This window comes from Alosa sapidissima, chromosome 10 (genome assembly GCF_018492685.1).
Source record: "Alosa sapidissima isolate fAloSap1 chromosome 10, fAloSap1.pri, whole genome shotgun sequence".
Taxonomy (NCBI): domain Eukaryota; kingdom Metazoa; phylum Chordata; class Actinopteri; order Clupeiformes; family Clupeidae; genus Alosa; species Alosa sapidissima.
Genome location: NC_055966.1, coordinates 3,684,340 through 3,700,072, shown reverse-complemented (window position 1 = coordinate 3,700,072; position 15,733 = coordinate 3,684,340). Strand labels below are relative to the sequence as shown.

Here is a 15,733-nt window from a genome sequence, read left to right as displayed (position 1 = left end):
TGAATAAAAAAATGAATGAACTGTGACCAAGTTATGTTCCAAAGAGTTTAAAGTATCATCATTTAGGTATTTAAACTATGTTTTGATTAAAACACCATACATTGCACTTAACTTTTCATTTAAATAGTTAGGTCGGGTCGAGCTCTTAATTAATTTCTGATTGGGGGAGAGGCATCTCAGAGTGGGGTATTACAGGACTTCCCCACTTGGACTGTTTAGCACTGTCTGCCACGATCACTCTGATGGGAATGTCCCATTCACTCAGAACAAGAGAGCATCGATTTCATAACGTCACATTTGACAGGAATTGCGAAAATGGAACAGGATGAATGCTACATTTAGCATGAGACATATAGACAAGCAAGTAGCTATAGAGCTGTAGCAGTTCCGTCTGAACCACAGCCATGGGTATGTCCTTACCAAGCCCACTCTCACTCATGCCATATTGCTTAACTACATATGTTGGAATCATGTACTTGTTCATCTGTCCCAAGCACCAGGATATTTACATGATCTATTCTGTCCTGTATATTCTGCCTAGCTGTCATATCTAGTAAACATCTTAGATTTAGACAATTTCACATTTTTTATTATTTTTTTTTACATGAAACTATATGGACACATTTTTACATTTTTCCAGCATCATTCCACACCTCCACACCTTTCAGGTACTGAAAAAAAACCCCATTGTGTATTTTAATTAAGACATTGTTTAGGCTTCTTTGTCAGTTTGGGATGGGCTGAACATTGCAGAACATGAATGTGGGAGATCTGGAATGGATTTAGCCAAACGTCCCTTACCTCACATTGTGTGGGAGGAGAGCCTTGCTGCAAATAAGGCCCAATGTATCCATTAACCTCAAGCCCAAGGAACACGTCCATTTACACCTTTCATTTGTCATTTCATTCTGGTGGGTCAAATAAAATGAAGGCATGTCATACTTGTCATAACATGCCAGGGAGGAGAAACAAACTAGAACATTACGAAGATACGTCTGCACAGCAGAGAATGGAGACGTGCATGCAGGTGAGAGAGATAAGGGAGGAGAAAGAGTGTGTGTGTGTGTGTGTGGGGGGGGGGGTTACATCAGGCAGTGAACTGTCTCCAGGTGCACCTGCCAGTGGTCTGTTTGGTCAGGTGTGGGTGTGTGAGGAACGCGGAAGGTCGGCCATGTCTGTATTTTTAACCCCGTGGCCTCCTAGGTTGTCATGACTACAATACTTTCCAGGGACTTGGGAGACGGCCAAGACTCCTATGTTGCACACACACAAAAGAGAGTCTGTCTGTCCGTATTTGTGTGTGTGTGCATGCTGTTCCAAAATGAAAGTCTTACACACAGCAACACCTGCAAGTCTTTAGGCTGAGGCGTGTTTGCTTAAACATCGTTTTGATTTTGGTTTCGCTGTTTGATTTGGTCGCTAGGGGACCAGGCCCCTGTGTTGTGTTTGGGTCAGGTCAGTTCTTGGTCCGGCTTTGCCTCTGTGTGTCCTTGCTGAGGGGTCGCATGTGGTACGAGTACTGCCTGGCCGGTGAGGAGTCCACACGCACACACTCCATACCACTCACTGCAAGAAAAACACACACTCACACTCAGTTCTTGATCTCGCCATGTATATCTGCTGGCTCTCTGTGTGTGTGTGTGTACGTACATGTGCTGCTGTTTTTAAGCGGCAGGAGCGAGTAACTGGAGCTGTTTAATGGCGTGGTTATTTTGTTGAATCCACCCCTCCTGGTTTGTGATCCTCCTAAAAACACACACACAGAAGGAAGTAAAAAATTGCATGCAGACCCCAGAAGACATGAAAAGAGTACACTCTTACACACATGCAATTAAAACAAGAATTCCTGGCTACTCTTCCACACACGTTTAAGGTGAAACAAGTGGACTGGACTCTTATTCTAATAGTCCAGGCAGATACGGACACACACACACAGGCTCTCCTTTATGAAGACAGATTTAAATCTTCAGTGTCTGCCAACACAGCCAGGTGGGGAGGACAAAACAACCAGGAGAGAGAGTGGTATGTGTGTGTGTGTGTGTGTGTGTGTGTGTGTGTGAGTGTGAGTGTGTGAGACAACACCGGCCATCCCCTTTGACAGCTTTGAACTTTTCAAACCAGAGGGATTGGGAAGGTACACGTTGGTGCTGGTGTGTCTGTGTGTGTTTTGAGTAGGCAACAGTGAGCGGGGGTGGGGTGGGGTGGTCCGCATGGCTGCCCTCAGTCATCACCTGCTCATGTGTGCTGAAGGTCAGTTGCGTTTACTTAGCCAAAATTTCATTTGATCTGCTTTATTACATGTGTGTGTGTGTAAGAAGTCTGCTATGATTTAGCAAATCAAACACAGAAAGGGTTCTCAAAACGATTTTCACACACACACACTAATGCATATTTATGGTGTGCATTCAAGGGAATGACGTCGACTCACCATAGATATTCTGCAGAACAGTGGATTTCTTTACGGTGCTCTTGGTGGGAGGAGCTCTGGGCCTGGCCCTGGTTTTGCCGCGAGCTTGACCGTGAGGCACGGGCCAGTCCCACAACAACTGGATCACAAGGGCGGTGACCTCAGGCGGCTCCACTCTTCTGTGCCTTCTGCACAAGACCTCCCTCAGCAGAACTCTGGTACGATGCCTTCAACACACACACACACACAAATTAGCTTGGGACAATGACCCATTCTGTTTCTGCACACTTCCATAAACCACTTCCTGGGGCTTGACCAATGATTCGCTGGATGCTCTCATTTGAGGTCTCCACACATGGTTCAGTCCATTTCTCATGACAGAAACTCTATTAGGGCTGCTCGGGATCAGGATGAGGTCGCCATCAAATGGCTATTATTGGCAGCTGATGTGGGTCTAGATAATTACTGCTGCTAGTTTATGATGGAATGCTGGTTAAGCAGGAGAGGTGGATAACGTTTGCATGGTTTATTTTGATTGGTCTTATCCTGTCAGTTTACAAGTTACTTCGCCTTTCCAAATGTTTTTAGAACATTCAATCAAGACTTCTCTCTTCATTGGGTCATCACAGCACAGAATGCTGCACATACCTAATGTTTTTGAAGTATGTGAGTTACAGATAATGTTGGTTCACACACACACACACACACACACTTCCACTCTATAGATGGCATAAACAGTAGCAGATGTTTTGTTCCACACACATTTCTGCTGGCAGACCCTGGGAACCGTGTGTGCGTGCGTGTGTGTGTGTACAGTCGTATAACTGTAATTATTGTAGGAGAGGGGAGCTTCTGTAGTTTATTAGAGCAGCACAGCAGGGTGCCACTGAACTTTTCGCCTCTCGTTACTCTGCTCTCTCTCTCATTCACATCCACGCACAAACACACACTCGGAGGTGTTGATGGCCAGCGGCCAGACCTCTGTGGGCCTGGGCACATGTGCACGACATGTGGGCACTCCCAAAACATAGGTCTCCCTTAAACACACATGATTATTGCCTACCCATTCATCAAAAACACATTGTTGGTTTATTGTGTGTGTGTGTGTGTGTGTGTGTGTGTGTGTGTGCTGGGTCCAAATATGCCCATATGTACCTTCTCCAGGCGCTTTGTATCATTTTGGCTGCACGGTTCCTCCTCTGCTCCATGTCTCTCCTCCGTCTCTCCCTCTCCATGTCTGTTTTTCTCTCTCTCTCCCTCCGGCACACCCCCTCTCTGTCCGTGACTCGCTGCCTGGCTGAAGCGGGGGGATTGGCCGCAGCGCTGGAACGGGATGTGGCCGCTCTGGCCTGCGTCTCGGTGGCAATTGGAAGCTGGGGTTTGGCACTGCCAGGGCGACTTGAGCCGGCGGGGGAGAGACGCTCGGAACCCACGACTGCTGATACACACATGGCTGGCACACACACTCTCGCCCTCCCAGACACCTCTTCAGTCTCCACACCACCTGAGCAGGACACACACACACACACACACACACACACACACACACAATGAGATACGAAATATATCAGGGTTCAGACATCAAATTTTTTTCAGGGAAAAAAGGATGGAGCAGAGGGCACTTCTGTGAACAATTCAGTGTCTGGTTTACTAAAATTCCCACCATAACGTCTAAAAAAGAGGGGAGTGACACTTTAATATTCAAATAATAATTCATAGTAGTCATCAGGAGAGTGTGTAGTCCATATCTGTCAAAAAATAATTTCATGTAATTGTAATTGTAGAAAATAAAATTTCACGTCATCACATTTTGCCTTATTTTTACAAGTGATTATTCTGAGGGAAAATACATTAAAGATTACTGTTTTGACCAGGTTCAATATATAATATTTCAGCAGTATATAATAAAGGATGCAACCATTTACAGATTCATGAAGATTCATGAGTTTTTGTTTAACACACTCAGTCTCCCTGTATTTTTTCTTGGGTAACTACTATTCATTAAATGTGCTTTTCCTAGTCCTACTAATGAACATAATGACAGGAAAATGGAAATGGAGTTTGATGCTGTTAATTTAATGCTACAATTTAACGCTCCCATTTTTGTCTGGAATAAGACTCTCTCGCTATGCTTTTGTGGTTGCTTTAAATGAACTTGATGAGATATCCCGAGACAAATGCTATTGTCACAAAGTACAAAATCACACCCAAGCCTAGCTCTGCTTTCATTAGTGTGTTATTTTATGATGATTAAGTCAATTCAATTTTGCTTTTCATTTATTGTTTATGCCACAAGCCACACATTCAATATTGAACTGAAAATATTGAAGAATTTTAAATTCCATTAAAGACATGTCATTATTTCTTTGGCATACCCAACATTGTAGTCTCCATGCTATCACCTGTATATCAGTGGGTTTTGATCATCTACCTATTCAATGCTGCACGGTGACAACAGATGCTATTGTCAAATTGTATTGCTTCACGTCACACTCTCAGAGCTTAAAGAATAGAGTGCAAAAAAAAGTCGAAACGTTTCTGAGGTAAACAAAAATGCTAAAATCCAAACCTAATAAATGAATGATGAATCTCATAATGAATCTCAGGACCATAGAAACTAACCTTGCTCAGATTGAGGCGACTCACTTTTGCGTTGTTGTGTTCTTGAGGCGCCTCTTTTGGAGATGTCTTCAGCTTTCACCCTTCTCCTCCTGCCCACACTGGGGGCTTGATCAGCCAATGAGAGCTGCTGATCCAGCGATCCAGCCAATGAGAGCTGCTGATCCAGCGATCCAGCCAATGAGAGCTGCTGATCCAGCGATCCAGCCAATGAGAGCTGCTGTTCAGCTTCTCGTCTGCGCTCCTCTTCCCTTTTTCTAAACGAGAGAAGACCTCTTAAATTCCTGTGCAGGCACACACACACACACACACACACACACACACACACAATACACACACAAACACACACACACACTCACACACACACACAAACACACAATACACACACACACACACACACACACACACACACACACTCCCAAACAAATCAACTTGAACTAGACAGGTGGGAAAGCAAACATGTCTTAGGAGATGAAGACAGAGTGACTGAGTGTGTACACGTTTCCCTGTGTGTGTGTGTGCATGCATGTGTATGTGTGTGCACACGTGCTCGTGTGTGTTCATTCATTCTGTGCACTGACACATTCTAAATGTCATTCTGTGTCGAGAGTGTCAGCTGATTAAATGGAGGGATAGAATGAAGAAACAGAGGAAGACTGAGATAGAGTGAGAGAGAGTAAGTAGAAATAAAAATGTTATATGTGTGTGTGTGTGTAGGTTACTTTTGTTTCTGTGATAGCTGGAGTCTTCAGTGGACCAGAGGAAAATTCCAACATGTATGTATAAACAGACTCTATCACTGTGTGTGTGTGTGTTGTGTGTGTGTGTGTGTGTGTGGGTCCCCTACTTGGCAGCATCCTTGCGCAGCTGCTCGTGCCTCATGAGCAGGTTCTTGCGCTCCTTGAAGGCGCGGCGCACGCGGTAGCCCTTGAACAGCGCCTGGATGGAGCAGGCGGCGATGTCTTGGATGGCAGCGATGGACATGGCCCCGTGCTCCAGCAGGTACTGCGTCAGCTCCTGGTGCTCCCCCAGCAGCGCGTAGTCCAGAGGAGTGTACCTACACACTCACACGCACGCACGCGCACACACACACGCACACGCACGCACGCACGCACGCACGCACGCACACACACACACACACACACACGCACACACGCACGCACGCACGCACGCACGCACGCACGCACACACACGCACACACGCACACACGCGCACGCACGCACACACACGCACACGCACACGCACGCACGCACGCGCACACACACACGCGCACGCACGCACGCACGCACACACACATCAATGTGTGAATACACACTCAAATGAATGTCCAAGCACACATTAATACATATGAACACACACAGAAACGCACGGATGCAAATACAGTACATAAGAATAAATGTCAATCTAATGTACCTTATACCTGTATGGCCAACGATACTTCTGGAGTGAAGTTGTGTCTGTTACCTTTCTTCGTTGTTCTCCATGTGGTTGGGAAAAGCCCCACAGCCTAGCAGCAGCTTCACCGCATCCAGGTAACCGTTATTACAAGACCAGTGTAGAGCTGTTCGGCCCTGTATGAGCACACACACACACACACACACACACACACACACACACACACACACACACACATTTGCTACGGTATCAACTCCTTTGCTCTCTCTGCCATTGCTGCATCAATGTGCATTATTCTATCTACATAGAGTTCTGTTGGGTTGTGTGAAAGTTTCTGATCATTTCTGATCCAAATTGCATTATCAGAGTGCGGTCAGCTATTCTGTGGTATTTTAGAGGATGTGCTAAACACTGGTGCTTGCTACCTTGCTACCATGGACGCTGTGTAAGATGCTGTGTTGGTGCTGTGTCAAATGATTACATCCCTATAATGAACTTTGGTGGCAACATGTTTATATGTGTATATGTGTATGTGTGTACTGCTTAGTCTGTAAGCAGACTGTGTGTGGTGTATGTGTTGTGTGTGAGTTGTAGTAGTGGTTGGGGACATGTCTAGTTGTGTTGTGTAGTGCATTTCCCCTGCGGCTACCTCTTTGTCCTGGACGTTGGCGTCGGCGTTGTGCTGCAGCAGCAGGGCCATGCAGTTGATGTAGCCGGCGTAGGCGGCACACTGCAGGGGCGTTCGGCCAGCGCTGTCCTGCAGGTCCGGACCCAGCCCGTTCTCCATCAGCACCTCGCACACCTCCGCATTGCCCCCCAGAGCCGCCCAGTGCAGTGCAGAGTGCCCGTCTATGTCCACCAGGTCCACATGAGCACCACCTACACACACACACACACACACACATTATATTATTATTATTATTATTATTATTATTATTATTATTATTATTATTACTATTATTTATATATACTATAATATAATATAAATATTAATTATTTTATTATTATTATAATTATATCAGATTACATAAAAAACACTATAAAGTTACACAGATATACTGGTGCAATAACACAAACAATTCAAACTCGTAACATACATAAGTATGAACACACACACATTCACCTTTGATGAGTGTGAGGATGACATCTCGGTGGCCCATCTCACAGGCACGGAACAACGGCGTGTGTCTCATGACGTCCAGCGGGTCCACAGCTGCCCCTCGCTCCAGCAGCAGAGCCACAGTGGACACGTGGCCTGAGAGAGACGCTGCATGCAACGCTGAAAACGCAGAACACACACACACACACACACACACACACAAGAGACACTCTTACAAATGAGTATGTACAAACTTACAAACACTTTGTACAAACAAGTGTAAGTGTCGTGTCTTCAGCATGAATATTTTCGATAACTACTGCTCGTGATTGATTGCCATTGACATCGTCAGGGTACGGCTTACCAAAGAGGGAGATAATATGGGCAAGTCGCAGTTTGGCAGGTGCTTGTGTGGGCTGTGCCGTCCCGATGGAAACTGTGGTGGAGAGCTGCAGTAACTAGGGAAGCGAGTGCATTTTGGCCGCTGGTCGAGGAGCTCCCCTGTGACCAGCATATGACATGATCTATCTAGCTATCTATCTACCTGTCTATATACATATCTAGGCTATCTATAGCCTATCTATTTATCTATAATCTGCGCTATCTACTGCTGAACAATCCCTTACTCCTCTCTCTTTACTCCTCTCTCCTTACTCTCTAGGTGGGCTTTGGTCTGTAGCCTCCCCAAGGTGACGTAATGCAATGCATTGTGGGGGAAAGGAGAATCACTTCAAACGCTGTGAAATAGTACCTGCTTTTTCGTATTATATTCCGTTTTGTGATATCCATTGTATTTGATGTTGTTGGGTAACAGTTTAAATGTTTATTACCAACAAGCAAATTGTGCAAATTCGTTGGAAAATGAACCCTGCAACACGGCCTTTAAAGCTGACGTGTGTATGGCTATGTATGTGTGTGTGTGTATGACGTGTGTATGACTATGAGAGCGAAAGAGGGAGAGCAACACAGCAGACATCTTTAGTTTATGGGTGTGTATACCTGTTCCTCCATATTTGTCGGCCATATTAATGTCCAGGTCAGGTTTGAGGTCCAGCATGGTTCTGATGACATCATCACTGCCCTTCCCAGCAGCCCACATGAACGCGGTTCTCCCCTCCAGGTCTGGCTCATCTCGCACAGAAGGGTGCCGGACGAACACTGCCACGGTGTCCTACACACACACACACACACACAAATGTCTAATGTACAGGGACCCAACACACACACAATATTTTATAATATCCATGGACCCAACACACACACACACACACACACAGAAATGCATAAGTACCATAAACACACAAAGAGAGAGCAGCATAATGAGTAATGACTTCAGAGGCACCAAAGATGAAGGACATGAAGCTAAACACAGTAGCTACTAACTACACTGTGCTCCATTCTTTTTTTATATGCCCAAATCACTATTTATTTAACACACAATTAACAGACGGTAAATTAGCCCTAATTGAAAACACTGCACATACCACACATTTCATATTTCACTTTACAACTTTATTAGGTCATTGTATACTTGGCTCATAAGAGCAAGAGTCGAGAGTTTGCTCATGATGGAGCCATCTTTACTTTATTTCTATCTACTGTTACTTTATCCTCTCTCCTCTTCAAGTTCTCAACGTGGAAACATTGGAGTCTAAAGCATTCCTCCTATTTTGCACAACCTGTATAGATTATTATATTTTCTTATATTCTACTCCTTATATATTCCTATATAAATGCATGGATAAGGCACTAGTATGTTTGCATCTATGATCTATTGAATAAGTTAATGTGTCCCTGTAATTCAACATCTGCTGGTATCACATATCCTGAATCACACACACAAAAAAAACCTCTTCAGCATCAAATGAAGAACAGGAATTCCTGCAAGTTTGTCGTTTCCAGTGCAGCCTGCTATCTTCTCCTCTTAGGACCTCCTGAATTCAACAGGTTCTTCTCCAATACACCATAGCTGTGATGAAAGCCACAGTACGCCATCTTCTTGACAAACCATAGATAACACACCCCATCCTCCATGCTCCCTGCTGGCGAATCCAAGCTGAAATATCTTCCCTGCTCAACTGAAGTACCCAGCTAATCATGTGGTGAATGAGTTCAAAGTCGTTTTGAGTCAAAGCCTTGAAAAAGATCTCATAGGCAGGTAAAACAACTCTCCCCCAGTTGATCCCACCCCATGTGTACAGGATTGTCTGTCTGCATTCTTTCCACCACGTATCCTCTAGGGCTGTCACTTTTGTGAAAAAATCCTGTTCGATTTTTGAGACATAAGTGTTCATTGAATCGATTGTAAAATCGATTTTTTATGTCTAAAGACGTTTCCATTTTCAACGCCAAATATAGGCCAATTCACAAACAACTGCAGGACCAACGTAAAGAGGGCGCTTGTAGACGCAAGCCAGCAATATTTCTGATTTATTGGCGTGAAGTTTCGTGCACAATGACAAACAGAAGTGCAACATTCTCGAAAACCAGTAAGCCGAGTGGACTGCCATTACATCAGTGACATGACTGCAGGCTTCAACCTAGCTGTGTCTGTGTTTACGATTAGAAATGTCAAACAAATTTCGCCTACGTAGAACTCGATTGCACAGTTTGCGTAGCCTACCGCTTTGTTCTTCTCCATAGTTTGATATACCAAAAATCCGAAGTACTTCCACATCGAACTCCTCAAGTTATTAGGGCCCATCACTCGTCTCTCTACATGTCGCACAGGTTGATCGCGTTGTCCTCCATTTTTTGGCAAAACACGAGCAGCATAGCAGCTGATTGAAACAGCTGTTCCCGGTGCGTAAAATTGGTGGTAATTTTCTTTTTAGCGTTCGCAATGCTTTCTGCACTTCGGAATTATTTTATATTTGGTTAAAATCGATTCCCCATTTTAGTTTTCGAAACTTGTGTTGTTTGGTCCAATCGATTGTGCAATCGATTTTCGAACGTAAAGTGACAGCCCTAGTATCCTCTTAACATTACTGCTCCTTGCTCAATCATTTGGTCATTTATGACATCTTCATCCCTAGTAGCTCCTCGCAGGTCATCATCCAGCAGTTGTTACTTATAAAGAACTTCATCACCAGCTTAGGGTGATCCAAAAATCATTCTTAATACACTATGGGGGATTACTTGATTCACACACAGACACACACACACACACACACACACACACACACACACACACACACACTCACCGCGTAATTACTCTGAGCTCCATAGTGAAGAGGTGTGGCACCCTGGCTGTCTGATGGGTTACTGCCAGATTTATTCCTCTCTAACAGCAGGTGGACAATCTGTGAATGACCTACACGCACACACACACACACACACAAACACACGCACACAGGCACACACACACGCACACACGCGTGCGCACACACACACACGCACACACACACACACACACACAAAATATGTGACCGTGAAACACACTAAAACAAATATTAACATAATAATAGACATTTTGTAGTTATTTGTATTGTGTGTGTGTGTGTGTGTGTACCCAGCAGGGCAGCCCAGTGCAGTGGGGTTCTAAAGAGGTTGTCGTAGGCGGTGACGCTGCAGCCCTCGTATGACGTGAGCGCCTTCACCACCTCCTCGTTCCCCACGGCCACGGAAAAGTGCAGCGGCGTGCGGCCTTCATAGTCCTGCCAGTTCAGCAGGGACTCGGTGGGAGCAGCCTCCTGCAAAACACACACACACACACACACACACACACACACACTGTAAATATTAGCACAGGGTTGTGCTGAGGGTTGTGTTGAGAGGTGTCCTGAGGTGTGCTGACCAGGATGTCTTGTTGGGAGGTCCTTTCTGCCAAAAGATATGTTAAAAGAAGCCAGGGCGACCGCTCGGTCATCAGTACTCATTCTGCTTGACTTATCGGCTGCCTTTGACACGGTTAATCACCGCATCCTTCTCTCTATACTCGCTAACATGGGAATCTCCGGTTCTGCTCTCTCCTGGTTTGAATCCTACCTCACAGGACGCTCGTTTAACGCATCATGGCTTGGTCAGCTATCTGCACCTCACCATCTCACCACAGGGGTCCCCCAGGGCTCAGTGCTGGGCCCCCTTCTCTTTGCTATCTACACCACCTCCTTGGGACAGATTATCCGTTCGCATGGCTTCTCATACCACTGCTATGCAGACGACACACAGCTCTATCTGTCCTTTCCACCTGATGACCCCTTGGTTTCAGCACGGATCTCGGATTGCCTCTCAGACATAGCTACATGGATGAAGGCACACCACCTCCAGCTGAACCTCTCAAAGACTGAACTGCTGGTCCTCCCAGCTAAACCTACCATACACCACGACATCAACATCAAATTTGACTCCCTGTCTGTTTCACCTACCAGGACTGCAAGAAATCTAGGAGTTGTTCTCGACAACCAACTAAACTTCTCAGATCATGTTGCCTCAGTCGCCCGGTCATGCCGTTTCGCACCCGTTTTGGAAAATCAGGACTTACTTGACTCAAGATGCTACCCAACTTCTGGTTCAGGCAATAGTCATCTCACGACTCGACTACTGCAATACCCTTCTGACAGGTCTCCCAGCGTGCGCAGTGAAACCACTTCAGATGATCCAGAACGCGGCGGCGCGCCTGGTCTACAACCAACCCAAAAGGGCACATGTTACCCCACTGCTCATCCAGCTACACTGGCTACCTATGGCGGCCCGCATCAAATTCAAGGCTCTAACGCTTGCCTACAAAGTAGTCTCCGGTTCTGCTCCCACCTACTTGAATGCCCTCATACAGACATACGCTACCTCCAGACCGCTGCGCTCCTCAGACAAACGACGTCTAGCTCTACCACCGGTACGCTCAAGCCAATCCAAACTTTTCTCATCTGTTGTTACTCGTTGGTGGAACACACTGCCAGATCCTACAAGGGCAGGGACATCCTTCTCCATTTTCAGAAAACTCCTGAAGACCCAGCTCTTTAGAGAACATCTCCTCTCATAGCAACACTTACAACAAGTCTTACTGATCCTAGCACTCACCAGTCGTCTCAAACTGACAAGTAACTGTTAAAAACAGCACTCACTGATGCACTTATTCTTACTGTACTCTAATGTTTTTAAATTGTCCTAAAATTGTTGAGAATTGCTCTAAAACTTAAACTGTTTACCATGTTGTTAGTCGCTTTGGCTAAAAAAGCGTCAGCCAAATGTAATGTAATGTAATGTAATGTAATGTAATGTAATGTGTGTATGTGAAAGTGATGGGGGAAGCTTGTGTTTGCACTTGTAATAGTGGGTTTGTGTGTGTGTGTGTGTGTGTGTGTGTGTGTGTGTGTGTGTGTGTGTGTGTGTGTGTGTGTGTGTGTGTGTGTGTGTGTACAAACCAGGATGCAGCGGACAGTGTGTGTGGCGTTGGGGTGTGTGTTGTGAGCGGCCCAGTGCAGTGGGATTTTGCCCTCGCTATCAGGGATGCCGATGTTGGAATCATGCTTGATCAGAAGTTTCACATGCTCTGCATGGTTGTAGAATGCACTCCAGTGCAGAGCTGTCTGCTGCTCAAACACACACACACACACACACACACACACACACACAGAGAGAGGGAGAGACAAGAGCATAAGCATATTGTTTTGTACCTTCAGCAATCATATTGAAGCTTTGAAGCTATTTCAATCTTTTAATTTCAATCATCTAATTAATGCTTTCCAGTATGTTGGTGTGTGTGTGTGTGTGTGTGTGTGTGCGGGCACTCTCAAACTGATTGAGAGATGAGAGTTAAAAGAAAAGGGTCATGGGTCGTATTGCGAAATTGTTACAAAACTAGGCTTTCACAACAAACAAACCTCCTTGCAAAACACACATAAAACTCTTTCATTCAATTTCATTAGAGATGTGGAGAACATTAAGCACACACACACACACACACACACACACACACACACACACACACACACACCGTCACACACACACACACCGTCACACACAGAGATTACTTAAAACAGGAGCCATAATAGCCCTCGTTATTTTGGGCTGTTTATCTGTGGAATTACGTCTTAAATTACAGTCACACACACTCTGTCTCTCTCTTTCTCTCTCTCTCTTTCTCTCTGTCTCTCAAATGCGCGCGCACACGCACACGCACACACACACACACACACACACACACACACACACACACACACACACACAGTCCACTGTAATGTTTCCAGTAATTGGCCACAAAGTGAATAAAGTTGCATGTGGTCTCCTGATCTGGAGGCTTTCCCATGAACCCACAGAGCTCTCAGAAGAGACGCCAGCAGACTAGCATCACTGAAGGCACACACCCCTACTAGAGCCACACACACACACACACACACACACACACACACACACACACACACACACACATTGTGTCACTACTACTAATCCAAAGCTACAGGTCATGTGCATACTTCTAACCCAATACTATAGGTGCATACTACTAACCCAGCACTATAGTTGCATGCTATTTACCCAGCACTATAGGTGCATGCTACTAACCCAGCACTTACCCAATATTATAGGTGCCTACTACTAACCCAGTATTATAGGTGCATACTACTAACCCAATACTATAGGTGCATACTACTAACCCAATACTATAGGTGCATATTACTAACCCAATACTATAGGTTCATACTACTAACCCAGTTTTATAGGTGCATACTACTAACCCAATACTATAGGTGCATACTACTAACCCAATACTATAGGTGCATATTACTAACCCAATACTATAGGTTCATACTACTAACCCAGTATTATAGGTGCATATTACTAACCCAATATTATAGGTGCATTCTACTAACCCAGCACTAACCCAATACTATAGGTGCATACTAGTATTAACTAACCCAATACTAAAATGGCACAAAAATACCCTAACTCTTTCTCATTCTTCTACCAGTCTTAGTTGTCTATTTACCAGTCTATATTACTAATAAATCAAATTGGCATCAACACTATGATACACAACCATCACCCTAATACTGAAGACAACACAGTTGTATCAGGGCTAACACTCAGTCATGGTAGCTGTATCATTTCTGTACCATAACTCTTAGATCCACATCCACACTGTAACACCACACATTCACATTCAAACGAAGTTATTCTGTTTTTACTGGCCTGCCTGGCACCACCTTAACATACACACTGTGCTGTTGTTTAACAGCCCTGACCAATGTCAATTGGTAAAACGGATAAAGAGATGTACAATGACATGGTGGAACAAAGAGAAAAAAATCCATGTGACTAAAATATTCAAAAAAAGGCTGTCAACCAAATGGAATTTGCCAAAGGATCCTGTGATTGTCAATTTTATTTCATTAGTTTTTTTCAGGAAAAAGAATTATGGATTTTAAACCAGTCCCTTTGTTTCGGTTCAATTATATATATTTGCAGTGATATTGCAATTTTGTTGTTATGCAAAAGTGATATAACTCAAATATTAATTTGATGGGTCTAGGAAACAAACTTTCAGTTCTCTGAGGCCAAAATATGCCAGTGTACCGATAGTCAGCTCCTTGGACTATACAGCATTAGCAAATGCAACTTCAAAGCACTGTTATCCACCAATATTCAACCCTTTTAGGTGAAATTTAATATATGTTTTAATATATGTTATTTAAATATTTTACAAACAACACATGGTCCACAAACATAAGGGATCATTTTAAAATGTCAAGGTGTTTAACAAGAAATTCAGATATGTAAAACATTGCTTTTTATTCTAAGATATATGTATTTAACAATTATAATTGTTTTAGAGATTATTTTGGTTTACACCATATTATGTTTATTCATCCCATAAAAAAAACAAAACTAACATGGATTACTTTGATAATGTACTGAAATGGTTTTCTGGTTTTCAAATGTGAAAACTCCCAATAAATATGATACCCAAAGCATTCTGATCTTGCTTGAGTATGTGTGTGTATGTGTATGTGTACCGTACTATAAGAGTTGTCAGTTCTTAAACCCTTGAATCAGGTCATAGGGACACGAGTGGATTTGCTAGTTTCTTGCATTAAACAACCCAGAGTTCATACCTCAGTGCATCAGTGGCTGCATAAAGGCATGTCAGTTTGTCAATTGTTTTATATTGAATTATTAAAAATGGGCTATTCAAACTAATTCAAATAAAATATTCAAATATATATTCAAATATATAGTCTGTGGTGGCTTATTAGTATTGCATGGTACATTTTCAG

The 15,733-nt window shown here is 44.0% G+C and overlaps 1 protein-coding gene and 1 long non-coding RNA gene across 9 annotated transcripts in view; one reads left to right on the top strand and one right to left on the bottom strand.

Moving 5' to 3' along the window:
* Nucleotides 1–573: 573 nt before the first annotated feature.
* invs (inversin) overlaps nt 574–15,733 on the bottom strand; it is a 25,829-nt gene continuing 10,669 nt past the window's right edge. For 5 of the 8 annotated variants that reach the window (XM_042106295.1, XM_042106294.1, XM_042106297.1 and 2 more), the window contains 13 exons: nt 12,884–13,051; nt 11,032–11,212; nt 10,724–10,833; nt 8,520–8,691; nt 7,539–7,700; nt 7,071–7,300; nt 6,491–6,597; nt 5,874–6,083; nt 5,030–5,283; nt 3,563–3,911; nt 2,429–2,634; nt 1,651–1,746; nt 574–1,566 (listed from right to left, as the gene is read on the bottom strand). In XM_042106295.1, the coding sequence (XP_041962229.1) occupies nt 1,457–1,566; nt 1,651–1,746; nt 2,429–2,634; nt 3,563–3,911; nt 5,030–5,283; nt 5,874–6,083; nt 6,491–6,597; nt 7,071–7,300; nt 7,539–7,700; nt 8,520–8,691; nt 10,724–10,833; nt 11,032–11,212; nt 12,884–13,051 (2,355 nt within the window). In that variant the 3' untranslated portion in view covers nt 574–1,456. The remainder of the gene's footprint in view (nt 1,567–1,650; nt 1,747–2,428; nt 2,635–3,562; nt 3,912–5,029; nt 5,284–5,873; nt 6,084–6,490; nt 6,598–7,070; nt 7,301–7,538; nt 7,701–8,519; nt 8,692–10,723; nt 10,834–11,031; nt 11,213–12,883; nt 13,052–15,733) is intronic. The other 3 variants (XR_006034516.1, XM_042106300.1, XM_042106298.1) reach the window with 3 other exon arrangements.
* The window catches only part of LOC121720329, a 24,086-nt gene continuing 16,793 nt past the window's right edge, over nt 8,441–15,733 (top strand). The window contains exons 1-2 of the long non-coding RNA XR_006034517.1: nt 8,441–8,452; nt 14,428–14,432. This is a non-coding gene — a long non-coding RNA (uncharacterized LOC121720329). The remainder of the gene's footprint in view (nt 8,453–14,427; nt 14,433–15,733) is intronic.